Below are 14,751 nucleotides of genomic sequence, written 5' to 3'. Positions count from 1 at the left end.
AATGATCGGAAAAAGCTACGCAAATTGCGGCACACAATTTGCGTAGATTTTTCTCATAGAAGACTGTAGTGTAGCCCTAGCCTGAGCGTACTGTTGTACTTCATTCACAAACTTTGTAGAATCATCATTCACAATGCTGGCCAAAATTAGTGAAAATTAGTGCTTGCATTAAATTAGTGATAGCTATAAATTCTTGTTCTACTGCCGATGTTTTCTGTTGCTGAAAAAGTTGCCCTCTTTTAAGAGCTTGGAAGAATGAGTCTTTCCCCAAAAAGAGGATAAGAATTTGATGAACCAATAAGTCACAATTATTAAAAAAGAAAAATGGCCCCAAATAGAAAATGGTGTCCTCATAATAAATGTGCTGCTGCTGTCATATAGAAACCTTTTATATTGCAGCCCTTAGCTAACGTCTTTGGGCACATACTGTAATACTGATCCTGTTTCTAGTGTATAATGCCATCATGCAGCCTCTAGTGGAAACCGTGTATTCCAGTAGGAGCCTTCAACTGGTTTCTGTGGCGGGTTTTTTGGTCTTGGTCACTGGCCTTGACTGGTTTTGCATGAGGAATCGAGAGCCCTGGAACACACAGACCGTGAGATCCATTGCTTTATACCAATGTCATGTTAGCCAGCTGCAATGGGTAGGAACCAGATTAAATTTTTCAACAGGGCTTTTCACGCAGCCCTCTTGTGTCTGGACAGTGGGTAATCTTGTGGATTTTGATTTTCGCAGCTGGTGGAGCCCTTGACGCCAAGCGGCACAGCGCCCAACCAAGCGCAGCTTCGTATCCTGAAGGAAACTGAGCTAAAGCGAGTAAAGGTCCTGGGCTCGGGGGCCTTTGGAACGGTGTATAAGGTAAGTGTATTCACTGAATTGCATCAGAACCCTACAGATCACTGAAAATGTTCCATCTCAGTGTGGGACCCAGCTCTTCTCTGCACAAGAGATGGGCTTGCAGTCCACACCACATACCAGGGGATCCTGCCTACGTCTTTGGTTTCATCTGTTGATTTCAGCTTTGCTTGGAATGAACACAAGGGTTATTCCATGTAGAGAGAAACATTTTCACACAAACATTGAGACCGGAGGAATATATAGGATGGAGAACTAAAGAACATGAATGAGATTTTGTGGTTCTCTTTCTAGCTCCATAATTGATGTAGTGGCCAAGCCAGTTAATCTCTCTACCTCATTTGACCACACTGTAAAATGTGTATAATTCTTACGTAATAATAGAAACATAATTAGCTATGCTTTGAGCCTGATCCCATTAAAAAATAATGGCAAATTACCCTTCATGTTTATTAAACACTTTGGATTCTTCAATCCAAAGGTCATGATTAAAAAGTGCTTAGAAGTACTAAGCAGGATTGGTTGAAAAAGAATTTGGTGGGGGATGACATTTCCGCCATTTCTTTTTCAATTAAATTTGTGATAACGTTTTGAAATTCCAAGAAAAATGACCTGAGAAGATGGAGGGGAATGTGCGAACTGTTTGGGAGAGAAACTCCTTGTGATAGAAAACTCCTCCCTGGCAGCTTTTAAGAACTGTGTGGGCAAACACCCATCAAGGATGATTTACATTTACTTAAAAAAAAATGAGTCCTATGGCACCGAAGACACTACCAGATTTCCTTAGTGCCTCAGAACAGGGGGCTGAAATAGATGATCCCTGGAGGACTCTTCCAGCCCTATGTTTCCATGATTCAATGTACTTACTGTGTGTGTGCTGAGTTCTGCTGATCCTTGCTGAACAGGATAACACATAAAGAAAAGAAACAAAGCTGGCGATAAAGATTTAACAATTGGTGTAAAGTTATTTTTTGTCTCTTTTTCCCCCCCCCCTAGGGTATTTGGGTTCCCGAAGGAGAAACAGTAAAGATTCCTGTGGCCATTAAAATCCTTAACGAGACAACTGGTCCCAAAGCAAATGTGGAGTTCATGGATGTAAGTAAGAGTATACAGACTCTCTGTCCTTACCCATATGTAACATGCTGGTGTTGACAGTGGGGAGAAAAACAATCTATAATCGCCACAAATTGCAAAGAGGACCTTCTGCCTAGTTTTTTATTTCTTTACATTTCAGCGTCGAGGATGCCTGGGTAAGAGCTCTAAGAGCCCTAACAATTAAGTCTCTGGCTATGCTGTGATCTAGCCATGGCATGTACAAATCCACCTGAAAGTAGCGAGTATGTCCCTGGCAGAGCTCTGACTAGGCCTTTGATGCTGCTGCTACCCGTGTTACCACAGCGATCCTGCCATATATACTTGTGCTAGCTAAATGAGAGCTAGCGTGCTCATGTGCACAACCCTTACCTCTCCTGCGCCTCCCCCCTGCCAGTTTGGGAACTTCTCCTCAGCCCTCTCTACAATGGCTGTCTTCAAAAGTAAGGCTCACCACCTCAGATGTGTTTAGGGGGGAGGGAGGATAGCTCAGTGGTTTGCTAAACCCAGGGTTGTGAGTTCAATCCTTGCAGAGGCCATTTAGGGATTTGGGGCAAAAATTCATCAGAATGGTACTTGGTCCTGCTGTGATTCTATGAAAGCTTATTTATAAAAATAGGATCCCCACCTCTCACAAGCAACACTCTAGTTTATTAAAATTGAAGGGCTAATAAAACTTGAATATACTTTTTCCACAGTTACTTTGCCGTATTTACACTTGGTTGCTTATTGCAGCTCCCAGACCAGCAATGCCTGGTGCTGCAGGAAGTTAGAGCAGCCGGGGACCTACTCTGGCTTCTACCACTGAGGACCTCAAGCCAACTGAATCAGAGAATCATAGGGTTGGAAGAGACCTCAGGAGGTCATCAAGTCCAACCCCCTGCTCAAAGCAGGACACACACCAACTAAATCAACCCGGTTTGTCAAACCGGGACTTAAAAACCTCCAGGGATGGAGATTCCACCCCCTCCCTAGGGAACCCAAAGAAGACCAAGCATAGTAGAACTCTGTTCTACCAAGTCACATTTACACGCATGCCCTACCACCTTCCCCTCTATTCCTCTAAGGGAGCAGGATAAATGCACAAAGGGCGGAAGGGCTGCCTCCTTCCTTTATGCAGAGGTCCTCTCCACTGGGGTTGTCCACAGCTCTCTGTCCAGATCTTGTAAAGCCAGTGTTTTCAGCAGATTGGAGAAATTGGCCCTTTCTATATTGTGGCATTATCTTTACCCCAGTGTTCTGGGGCATTTTCTATATAGAGACCGAGGTATGATAATGTTTAGGGACAGACCTGCTGGTATACACTGCCTGCTTCCTTGGAGTGTGACTGATTAAAAAAAATAATGGAGATTGCCTATTTCCTAGAACTGGAACTAGAAGGAACCCTGAATGATCATTGAGTCCAGTCCCCTGCCTTCACAGCAGGGCCAAGCACTGTCTAGATTATCCCTGAGATGTATCTATCTAATCTGCTCTTAAGTATCTCCAGTGTTGGAAATTCCACAACCTTCCTAGACAACTTATTCCAGTGTTTAACCATCCAGATAGTTAGGAAGTTCTTCTTAATGTTAAATCTAAACCTTCCTTCCTGCAATTCAAGCCCATTGCTTCTTGTCCTATCATCAGAGGGCAAGGAGAACAATTATTCTCCCTCCTTCTTGTGGCACCCTTTTAAATACTTGAAACCCACTCTCATGTCTCCTCTCAGTCTTCTCTTTTGCAGCTAAACAAACCCAGTTCTTTCAGCCTTCCCTCATATCTCATGTTTCCTAGACCTTTCATCATTTGTGTTGCTCTTCTCTGGACCTTCTTCAATTTTTCCATATCTTTGTTGAAATGTGGTGCCCAGAACTGGACACAATACTCCAATTGAGGCCTAATCAGCACAGAGTAGAGTAGGAAGTATGAGTTCTCATGTCTTACTCACGACATTCCTGTTAATGATCTATTTTATAGTCCTAGAGTCCGTAACTGCGATTTTCAGCTCAGTGCTAAGAAAGAAAGGCCATTGACATTATGAACATGCCTGTCATATGCAGGGACAGTATTTTGACAGTCCACATGAGTTTTCTGCTTGTGGTGGTTTTTTTTTGTTGTTTTTTTGTTTTTTGTCAAGCCCTAAATTATAAAATTTGTCTTCTCAACTGGGAAGTTACTGAGGCATTTGCATTTCTAGGGTTGTGTGTGTGTGTGTGTGTGTGTGTGTGTGTGTGTGTGTGTGTGTGTGTGTGTGTTGATTAGCATTAATGATAGCAGAATCCAAACGAAGACTATGCTCCCATTATGTAGTCTACTCTGTCATTGAGAAACCAGCAGAAATGTGCAATTACAGCTTCAGCTATTTCAGACAAATTACCGGGTCTGAACTCTCAGGCAGTCAGGCTGACACTGAGATCAAGGTATTTTCAACGCTGTTCAGAACACTGCACGGTTCATGCTAATGACATCAATAATCATTGTTCACAAACAAAGAAGTAAGCAAACGTAGGCCATGTTGACTCCTGGTCTGGTAGAAACACACAGAGGAGAAGGGCGAAGGAGGACTGAATGTTAACTTAATGGGCAAAATAACTCTGACTTCTGAGTGAGTAGTAATCACTCTAAATATCTGAAACTTTAGGGCTTGGTGCATCACAGTCAAGTCTCCCTGGGAAATAAATGTGCAAGGAACAAAGAGCCATTCAGTGGCAATGAAGCCTCTATACTTAATGGCAGAATTCAATTATTTGAGCCAAAATCCCAGATAGTGTAACTTTAGCACAGCTTCATTCACTGGAGCTGCGTGGTTCAGACCAGCTGAATATCTCGCCCTGTCTGTTGATAAGGCATTAAATAAGAGAATAATAATATATAATTGTGCCTACATAATTCTTGTCATCCCTGGATCACAAAGCACCTCAGAAAGGAAGATGGGGGTACTGGGCACTGAAAGGGAAAGTAACTTGCCTGATGTCACCCAGCGGTTCAGTATCAGCAGGTATGAGATCTCAGCAATCATGTTAGGGTCAGTCCCATATCAAATCACTGTCTATTGGAGGCCTGTCCTCTACCCCACCCTGCCCCAGCCCCACTGGTCACAAAGTGGAGAAAAATGAAAGATTAAGAGTCTGCTTAGTTCCATGCCCAGACTGTCAGCTGTAGCTCTGTGAGGCTACATCTACGCTGCACAGTTATTTCGGAATTAGCTATTCCAGAATAGTTATTTCAAAATAGCACATCTACACTGCAGGGAAGCCTCAAAATGAGTCCGAGGCAGGCTTCCTTAATGTAGACGTGTTATCTCGATTTAGAGCCCCAGGAGGAATAACTTAGAATGGGCCTGGTGAGGGGCTATTTCGAAATAGCAGCAGTGGAGTGTCTACACAGGCCTTATTTCGAAATAGTTATTTTGGAAGAGGTGTTAGTCTTTGTAGATTGGGGTTTACAGAAGTCAGAATAAGCCGCCCGTTATTTCAAAATTATTTCGAAATAACAGAATTGTGTAGACGCTCACATAGTTATTTTGGAATAACGGCCATTATTCCGAAATAACTTTGCTGTATAGACACACCCTGACATGGGACAGCAAGATGGAGAGGAGATTAGCTTGTCGTGATGCCTGTTAGTGGATGCTGCTGTTACACAGGGATCACAAAGTCTGCTTGCATCACCGAGGACTTTCTATAACTAGAGATCATTGACTCTGCTGCCACAAACAATCTCCTTCTGTAAAAGTAACCACCAATGCCCGTTTTATTCTCATCTCTTGGGAGATATTTTCCCCTGGCCTATGGCGTGTTTTGGGAATGGAACCCTGCTCTCACTGGTAGCTTTTTAACATTAATCTAAGGGAGTTAGGTCTTGCTTACACTTAAAAGTTTTGCTGCTTTCACTAGAGTGATTTGAGATCTCCTGATGAAACCATTTTAAGAGTTCTCATTATGAGTGTAGATTCAGGTGTGCTGATAGCACGTATGTCAGTTGATCTTATTCATATTTGGTGGAGCAAAATAACCTATACTGATATAAAGCACCTTATACCGGTATAACTCTATTTACACTGAGCCTTTTATTGGCCTACCAAGTCAATAACTATCACAGCCCAATAATGAAACTTTAAGTCCTAGCAATTATGCTGTTGTGCTCAAGCCATTTTACAGACACCTCCCAATGGCTTGCTTAGTTAAAAGCACCTAGGTTTCAATCCTCCGCAGGCATGCAGTAGAAGTGTGCCTCTTGACAGGAATCGTTTCCTACGTCGTGATAGGTGTCCTTGTACCTTGCCCTTAAAACTGATAAGTGAACATTGCTGTCTGAGAGTGTATGTAAAGCACAGAACCCATCAAAACCTCCCTTTCAATTCGTGTATACAAGGCTATATTGTCAGTCACATGAAGGATGTAAAGAAATACCTAGTATCCCATACAAGACCGAGAGATTAGCGGTAGGGCCCATTGGTTTTTGTTAAAACTTTTAATGTCGACAGAGGGCAAGCCAGAGAGTGCTTTACGGCCAGTGGAGAACCTGCTAAATGTTGCACTAAAAGAGAATAAGGCACGGCAATTTGGCAACTGGACTGTCATTTCTGCACCCTGGAACACCTGCTAATGGATCCATAATGCTTATAATGGTATAATGCATCATGATAGCATGTGCTCTGGACATCTCCCTCCTCCTGTCAGGCAATACCGAGTGTCTTAACAAAAAGCACCCAATATCTTTGGCTATTTCTTCAAAAAAAGTATAGAAGACGGTATTTTCCTTGTGTTCTTTATGCGCTCCTGGTACGGTTCTTCCGTCTACTTCTCCCTCCGATCACCATAGTAGCAAATGCCCCCCAATGCTGCATACTGCAAGGAAAATTCCACTAAAAGGCCTTTTTTTCTCCCTCCTCTCCAGGAGATTGCAGGAATTAAATCTGTGTGTGAACTTCCATCTCTGTCTCCTGAGCAAAGGTAGTTGCTGCTGTTGGGGGAAGACTAGGCCAAAAAGTTCTGAACTTAGTTCAAAAGCTAGTGAGGTCCGTGGCTCCTTTCAGCTATTCACAGCATATGATTGGTTGCCTGAGTCATATGGCATTCCTTCTGCTCTCTGATTGGCTACATTTCATCTGCACCAGGCCACCATTGGACCTAATGCAGCAACGACTCTTGCAGCTGCTCTGTCTGAAAGCAGATGTGAGGGTGAAGTAGCTGATGTACCTTGAAGGCCCAGGAGGGAACCAAACTCCCCACCTTTACTTGGCAGCAGTAAGAAAGCACCAGGGGCCTGGCTTTTGATGTAGGAGGAGACGACAGCTGTTGAGGGTAGGCAAGGAGAGGCCGACAGCTGGCTAGGTCAATGGCATTTAAGCAGCAATCTGTAATTTCTGTCCTGTGCAAATCCCTCCTGTACTTCAATTTATTTGATGCCACCAGGAACTCTAACAGGCCATGTAGCCATTGGCATAGCCAGCTGGCTTTACGTCAAGGCAAAGAGATGAGTACAGCTAAGGCGAATCTGCGTTCTAAGTTCTGCTGCCATTCAAAAGCAGAATGAACCTTTGGTGATGCAAAAAATGTTACACGAGTTTGTCACGGTTGATCAGGCAATCACATAAGGCCTGGATCTCATCTGCAAGAAGCTGGGTATTTCCAGTAAGTGACCTCGTGAGCTATGATTTTTCTCCAGCGGGCTGGTCCACTTACAAGTTTAATCGAACCTCTCTGAACGGAAGCGTTCTGTTATCTGTTAGAAAATAATTAGAGGCTGCAAGCAGAAGTCTGCAGACCCAGAGATGTGTGGGAGTCCCCTAGCTCATTGAGATGACGACAGTTTGACTGATGCTGGTCAGCCGATAGTGGGCCAGAAGCTAATAATAGAAGGCAAATGCTGCTTAGCTACGTGAGAAAGTGAACTTGGGAAAAATTAAACTGAAGGGTTGAGGATTTATGATTAGAAATAAATTTCCCATTCTCATTTGTTTCCTGGTAAGAGAGCTGCTAAGGGAGTCGGTCTGCTTTATGGCTTTATAATTAAGATCTAGGGGCCCTTCTGACTTTAGCCAGAGTTATTGTCATTCCCTAGAAATAGCCAGTCACCAGTGATCAAGAGAGTGTTTGTTAAGCAATACATAATGATCACAAATAAAATTGAGCCAGGGTTTAACAACTCTCACTTTTACCAAGCGTGTAGCAAATGCATGCAAAGCTGCACAGGACAGGGGGTATGGCTTGTCCCAAGGGTGAAAAGAGGGAGGTATGTCTAGCTTAAAGAATTCAATGAATAAGTCAATCAAGTCAATCTGCTTCTTTAGCTCCAAAATGAAAGAGAAGCAATTTCTCTGAAAACATAATGAGACAGGGTCAGGCCTGATGGCTATAGGAGGGTACGCAAAGGGAGGTATATGAGCCCTAGATGAAGTAGGACTCTGTGCCCTGAGTGAACTGGCATCCAGTTGGCCTTCCAGAATCAGGCTTGGACAATCAGGTCAATTGGAACACCTGGAGCCAATTAGCAGAATTCCACAGCCAAGGGCATCATGCTAATCAGAACACCTGGGGCCAATCAAGAGCCAGCTGAGACAGGTTCAAGAGGGCTCCTCTTCTGTTAGTGTAGAGGTGCCAGATGAGAAAGAAAGAAGCCAAAGTGCTGAGAGTGAGAGGAGTCTGTGTGAGAGCTGGGAACTGCGAGCCAGGCAAAGTGCCATGGAGGAGCAGAACAGGCCGCTCAGGTAGCAGAGGGAAGGTGCTAGGAGGGATTGTTTGGGGAAGTGGCCCAGAGAATTAGTTGCCAGACTGAGAGTAGAACCAGCCACATCTGTTGCCGCTGTCTTAGGGTCTCTGGGCTGGAACCCAGAGTAGTGGACGGGCTCAGGTTCTCCCCAACCCTTCCCACACTGCCACAGACTCTGTCTTTGGATAGGGAGACCTGGACTATAAAAGGCGTTTCACCCCATATTATGGACTCATCTGTGATGAGTATGGCTCAGTAGGCTGCAGCTCTCGCCTCTACAAAGATGAGACTGTGTGGAGGGGCACAGCGAGCCTCTGAGGATGAACATTATACTCCAGAAGGGCAGGACCCATGGGCACAGCCAGAGCTCTGCCACAGTAGATGCACTTTATAAAAAAGGCAAGCTGCTCTGTTTCGTAAGGCACATGGGGTGAATGCCAAACTGGCATTTGATTTCCCAAGCATAAAGTGGATGGTCACCAGCTGAAAGAGAGAAGGGGAAATAAGGTGGGATACACAAGCCTCCGAATTCAACTGTTATTCAATGTGAGAGGATTGTGTGGGCTTTCTGGATACATCACACTGCTCCCTGCACTCCTTATAGTGTGGCTCCATCATGGAGTGAGAAGCACTTTGGAGATGCAGATGGACGGGAATGGAGAAAAGCAAAGATGGAGCCTTTCCCCATTTTTTTCAGTGTTTGCACTGAGTGTTTTCTTCACTCAGCATACAGTCAACCTGTGGAACTCCTTGCCAGAGGATGTGGTGAAGGCTAGGACTTTAACAGGGTTCAAAAAAGAGCTAGATAGATTCATGGAGGATAGGTCCATCAATAGCTATTAGCCAGGATGGGTAGGAATGGTGTCCCTGCCTCTGTTTGTCTGAAAATGGGTGACAGGGAAGGGATCACATGAGGATTACCTGCTGTGATCCCTCCCTCTGGGGCATCTGGTATTGGCCATTGTCAGCAGACAGGACACTGGGCTAGATGGACCTTTGGTCTGACCAAGTCTGGCCATTCTTATGTGGGAAGCAGGTTTAAGAGTTTGGATTCTCAGTGCTGTCCCATGCCAATCATGCTGCGGTCCTGCTGCTTTCAGGAGATCTGTATGGGCAGTCCCCTGTGATCCTAGGGGAGCCTCTCTGATGAGGCCCATGGGTCCTCTCACATACGACCCTTGAAGGATCACAGCCTGCCATGCTACCTACATGCCGTGTCTCTCTTGCACCTTTCTGAATCACGGTTTGTTCCCAGCGCCTTCCCTGGTTCCTCTGCAAAAATCATGTCACTTTTCTAGATTAGCCTCAGGAAACAAGCTCAGCTTCCTTGTACGTGTGGAGAGCATCACCTCAGCCATGCTGCCAGTCCCTGCCTGCCAGCAAAACTAGGGCAACCCCGGTGGGTGTCCCACTTGGTAGGAAAATTTGCTGCCTTGCCTTACATGCAGATTCATCTTTTTCTGCAGCAGCATTGAATACTGAGCCTCATGGTAAAGCGCGGCTTAATGAGTAGCTCCGGAGTCTCCAGAGCAGTTTCCTTTGTCTTCCTCGTCCATCTTTTATACACGCGTGTTTCTTTTTGACTAGTTTTTGTGGTCCCCAAATGAGTATCGACTAATAAGAAGCACCATCACAGTCATCCGCCTAGCACTACTGTGTTTCTAATAACTTAGCATCGCAGGGTGAACACAAAACTGTTTGAAAGCTATTAGAAGGTACAACCCCCCCCCCCAGCTCTTGATTGTAGATCCCCTTTTGTGTGCCCCTGCCCCTTGCCCTTCCACTTTATGCATACTGTAGAGTAACCACTTTGAAAAGGAACCTGTTTGCCTGTCACTTCCAGGCACAGAAACTCACTGTGACCGCAATTACAGTTTCCAACTTCTCCAGAGGTGCCAGAAATCAAGCTGTCCTTGAGAGCGGTACGCACGCTAGGCACAAGCCCCCTAGAGTGACAGCCGCGGCAGAAGCGGGAAATCTGAGCCCTGCTGAAGGTTAACTGCTTGTAGACATTTCACGGGAACTGTTTCAAGGCCATGTTCCCTTTTATTTCTGTCTTCACTGGTAATTTCCTCTTTAAATATTTACTTACCTCAGTAATCTTTTCTTCCCTAGTATTGTTTCTGTACGGTTCCTGAGGAAATAGCATGCCTATTTACAGACAGAGGCTAACGTACCAGCACAGACTGAGCAGGCTAGGTTGGCTGGATACAATCCCTTGGCATAAATTTCTAATTGAGAAACACAGCACGTGCGCGCGCGTGAGAGAGAGAGAGTTTGCGTCCTGTAGATGATGAAAGTTAGAAAAATACCAGAGGGGAAGTCCTGGCCCCATAAAATCAGTGAGGGTTTTGCCATTGAATTCAGTGTGGCCCAGGTTTCACTCTAGAAATCATCCTTCTGACAAGGCAGCTGTGGTTTTTAAGGGAGAGGCTTGTGGTTCAGGTATTCAGTCTAGTGCTTTCTTTCCTGCTCTCCTGCTAGCTTGCAATGGTAGTCAGTATTATTCCTTTGCCTGTGTTACGGTAGTACCCTGCATTCCTGATCAGGTCCAAAGCTGCTGTATGGACACACAGTAAGAGAGAGTCTCTTCCCCCTCCAAAAGACAAAGAATACTAGAGTGGAAAAGAAAAGTATAACTAAAGGTAACATTGTGGGAGCAGATACATCCCACCTAAAATGCATACGACATAAGCTGAAGCTATTGGCACTTTTTATTTTACTAGTTAGGCAGTCTCCCCTTCTTGTTCTCATCATTTTGCTGAAGACCTTTGCTATCCATCAGAGATGGTCTGGAACCGGAAAGTTCTTATCCAGATTCAAATTTTCCGAGGTTTTTGCTGTCTTCCATCTGGAGCTGAACTTGGAGGAGGAGAAGTCTTCAGCTTTAAGGTCTCTACTAGAGTTTCCTGTGAAGGAAGGATGCATGCTGGGACAGACTTATTGCTAGATCAACGAAGTGGCAGCTGATAGGCTTATATGCCTCCAAATGCAAATCAAGGCAGTTATACCTCTCCATGGCCCTTAGTCCAATAAGCAGTGCATGAGAGCAAGCACTGAGATTATATGTTATATTGTTCCTGATATCTTAAGATGCAGCTAAAGTTACAGGAGTAAATTATGCCAAAAAAAGAGTAAAACAGGAGATGTAATTACTGCACAGTATTTCACACCTTCACTGTGAGCAGAAATTAACAAAGAATATCCAACCTTAACGTCGACTTGGGCACCATGCATTGGGCAATTAGTGCCAACATATTACAATAAGAAACTGAAAGCCTATATTTAAGAACTTCCTGTTATTTAGGACTTTTCCCTGCATGCCTCCAGTTCACATTAGCAATACAAAGTAGACACAGTGATATTTCAATTTCTAAAGGGTAATGTATATATGAGATTGCTGCTTCATTGATAGCAAATGATGGTTTTATGGGCTCTATGTTTATATTACGAGGTATTATTTTCATCGATTTAAACATAATAACTTCCAAACAAGCCACGGTTGGTTCAAGGTTAGCAGTCAGCAAATCAGGATTTGATGAAAGCTTGAAGAAGAAATGTCTTGATATTTAAGCCAACCAAGCAGGCTGTGAAAACGTATGTATGTGCCAGCTAAGCAGTTTTTGAAGCGTGATCCTGTGTGACTGAACTGCCCCTTTGGAGATGAGTTATTACATTACAAGGTTTTCGTGATAATAGATTGATCTGACTGGAGACTAGCCCTAGAATGTTCTTCAACGCCGTGCCTCACAAATTATCAACAATGCAGAAAACACTGGAGGACAAAGGGCACTGTAAGTTCTCTGCTATGACTATCATTCTTGTTTTAATACTTTAAACGCACCACACATTTGAAAGGGGGCCAATATTAGGTTAAGGAAGGATTTTTGTAGTTGGGGGAAATATCAATGTTTGTGGAAGTATGAATATGAGAGCCTCTGTTGTTGATCAAAATGGCAAGAACGGGAAAGAATCGAAGGTCTGTGAGATCTCGGTGAAATGCCAGTGTCACAATCTCTTCTGCCCAAAACTCACAGGTTGGAATACTACTTAACTAATACCTTGGGCAGAAAGAGGTGGTGGAACTGAGTTGTCTGGCCATGTCCAATGGTGGATGACGATTTTTTCTGTGATGAGTTGCGTTGAAGATAACAGTTGGCTTATCAAAATAAAAGAATTAACCTCCGCTTATATACATACTAGAAGACTAACCCAACATTACACGGGTCTGGGCTGGCCCAGGGCAGCGGGAGCCTCACAGGCCTCCTGCCAACTTCTCCCCGGGCAAGCATGGGGCATAGGAGAGTCATACAGACTGATCACTGATTTCTCAGGGCCAACTTGAAGCCAAGCAGGTCACATGCTGGCTTCTCCCTGGGACTGGCCTAGGGTAGGTGGGAGCCACACAGACCACTTGCTAGCTTCTCCCTAGGACTACCTTTCCAGTCCTAGGGAGAAGCCCCCCGTGGTCATTCGTGAGTATAACTGTCCCTGCTATCACACTTCTCCCTTTTCTGTTTGGTGCAGAACAATCCCATTCCAGGTACATACCATTGTCCTGGCACAACCAACCCCTGACTTTCCTTTAAGTTATGATAAGAGGAAGTTGCCTACCGAATTTGTTGGTCTTAGCTCTTACTGTTTATAAGCAGTTTTTGAGAGAATGGATTCATGGACGGGGGAACACACAGACAAGATAGAGAGATGCACAAACTCTGTAAAATATATAGTAGATTCAGTGTATTGTCTTACACTGATGAGCAAAAGATGTGGACTGTTGACTGTCAAATTGTTGCATTGTAAGATGACAGATTGCTAAAGCTGTTACACGCAGGAGTTTCTGATCACTCGTGTGATGTTTTATTTAGATCTTCATAGACTTCCCTGGAGTTAGTTAGACACACTACAATGGAGCGGAGACCATAATCTGTCTGATGATCACTAGCTCACTGATTGCTGTTTTCTTAAGGCCTCAGCCAGCACCACTGAAGGAAATAAAAATTCCGACAAGCTTTAATAAGGACCCATTTTCCTACAGAGTGGATATTCAGTGTGTTAAGTTATGTTATTGTTTGTATTATGCGGTGTCTAGAGGCCCCAGCTAAGATGAGTCCTCCTCTGTGCCACACATATGAGACAGTCCCTTCCCTGACAAGTTTACAGTATAAATATCCAAAGCAGTTGGCATTTGGGGGGAAAGAAAGTGTTAGCATCTTTGGTCTGAAACTTATGAGATCTTAGTTCAATTCCAGTTTCCTCTCTAAAATAGAGACACATTCCTTTATCACAAAATTGTCTCTCTCTCTCGGGAATGAACATGCAGACCTATCTGTGAACCTGGATCACTAAATGATATTGGCAACTTCGAGCAGTAAGAAGGTTTGGACACTAAAGTCCTAAAGTGTTTTTGAGTGAGAATTAAATTTTCCAGTGTTCCTGGTAGTAAATGCATATGAAATTATAATAATTTTAATTGGGAATAACAACAGGGAAAAGAACATGTCTGCTATTAGTTTTGAATCAATTATTATTTTTTACAGAATTTCTATTTTAGAAATTGAACTGTGGGTAATGGGTTTTTTTTAATAATATAAACATAAACATTGAAAAGGGAATTTTTGTAGGCAGTCAGGAAAATAAAATTGCTTGGACATTCATGTTAGTCAGTATGAAAGATTTTAATGCTCATTTTGAAATAAAGATGATGTTGCTGGTCAAATAAGGATAGACAATTGCATTCTAGTGTCACCAATATGTATTTCTATTACTTTCAATGCTTGCCACCACAGACTGGTATTTGAAATAAGTTGGAGCATACTTGCCGTAACCGGTGAGCTATATAAATAGCAACAGGGGGCAAATTAGAGGTTCTTATCTCTAAGTTACTTATAAGGAGATTGAAATTGGATCATAAAGCATTCTGCTTCAATACAGAAAGCCAACTTTTATTTGGATAGACAAACTTTTATTGCGCAAATCAGAATGCACCTAATGGCCACACAAACCAAGGCCCAGTGTTATCTTAGCTCTGAGCATTGCGAGCGTGATCAAAATATTTAAGTAAAAAGAGGTAATTACTAAGATCATGGAGATGTGATACCAAATTGCTT

At 43.6% G+C, this 14,751-nt stretch overlaps 1 protein-coding gene across 10 annotated transcripts in view; it reads left to right on the top strand.

Annotated features, from left to right (window-relative positions):
* Window positions 1–14,751, top strand: part of ERBB4 (erb-b2 receptor tyrosine kinase 4) — a 935,749-nt gene that overhangs the window by 744,913 nt on the left and 176,085 nt on the right. For all 10 annotated transcript variants that reach the window (XM_075933940.1, XM_075933937.1, XM_075933934.1 and 7 more), the window contains 2 exons: window positions 737–859; window positions 1,853–1,951. In XM_075933940.1, coding sequence (XP_075790055.1) covers window positions 737–859; window positions 1,853–1,951 — 222 coding nt within the window. The remainder of the gene's footprint in view (window positions 1–736; window positions 860–1,852; window positions 1,952–14,751) is intronic.

Source organism: Pelodiscus sinensis, chromosome 7, assembly GCF_049634645.1.
Source record: "Pelodiscus sinensis isolate JC-2024 chromosome 7, ASM4963464v1, whole genome shotgun sequence".
NCBI classification, from domain to species: domain Eukaryota; kingdom Metazoa; phylum Chordata; order Testudines; family Trionychidae; genus Pelodiscus; species Pelodiscus sinensis.
Note: the sequence above shows the minus strand (reverse complement) of the source record. Positions and strands in the feature narration are given on the sequence as shown.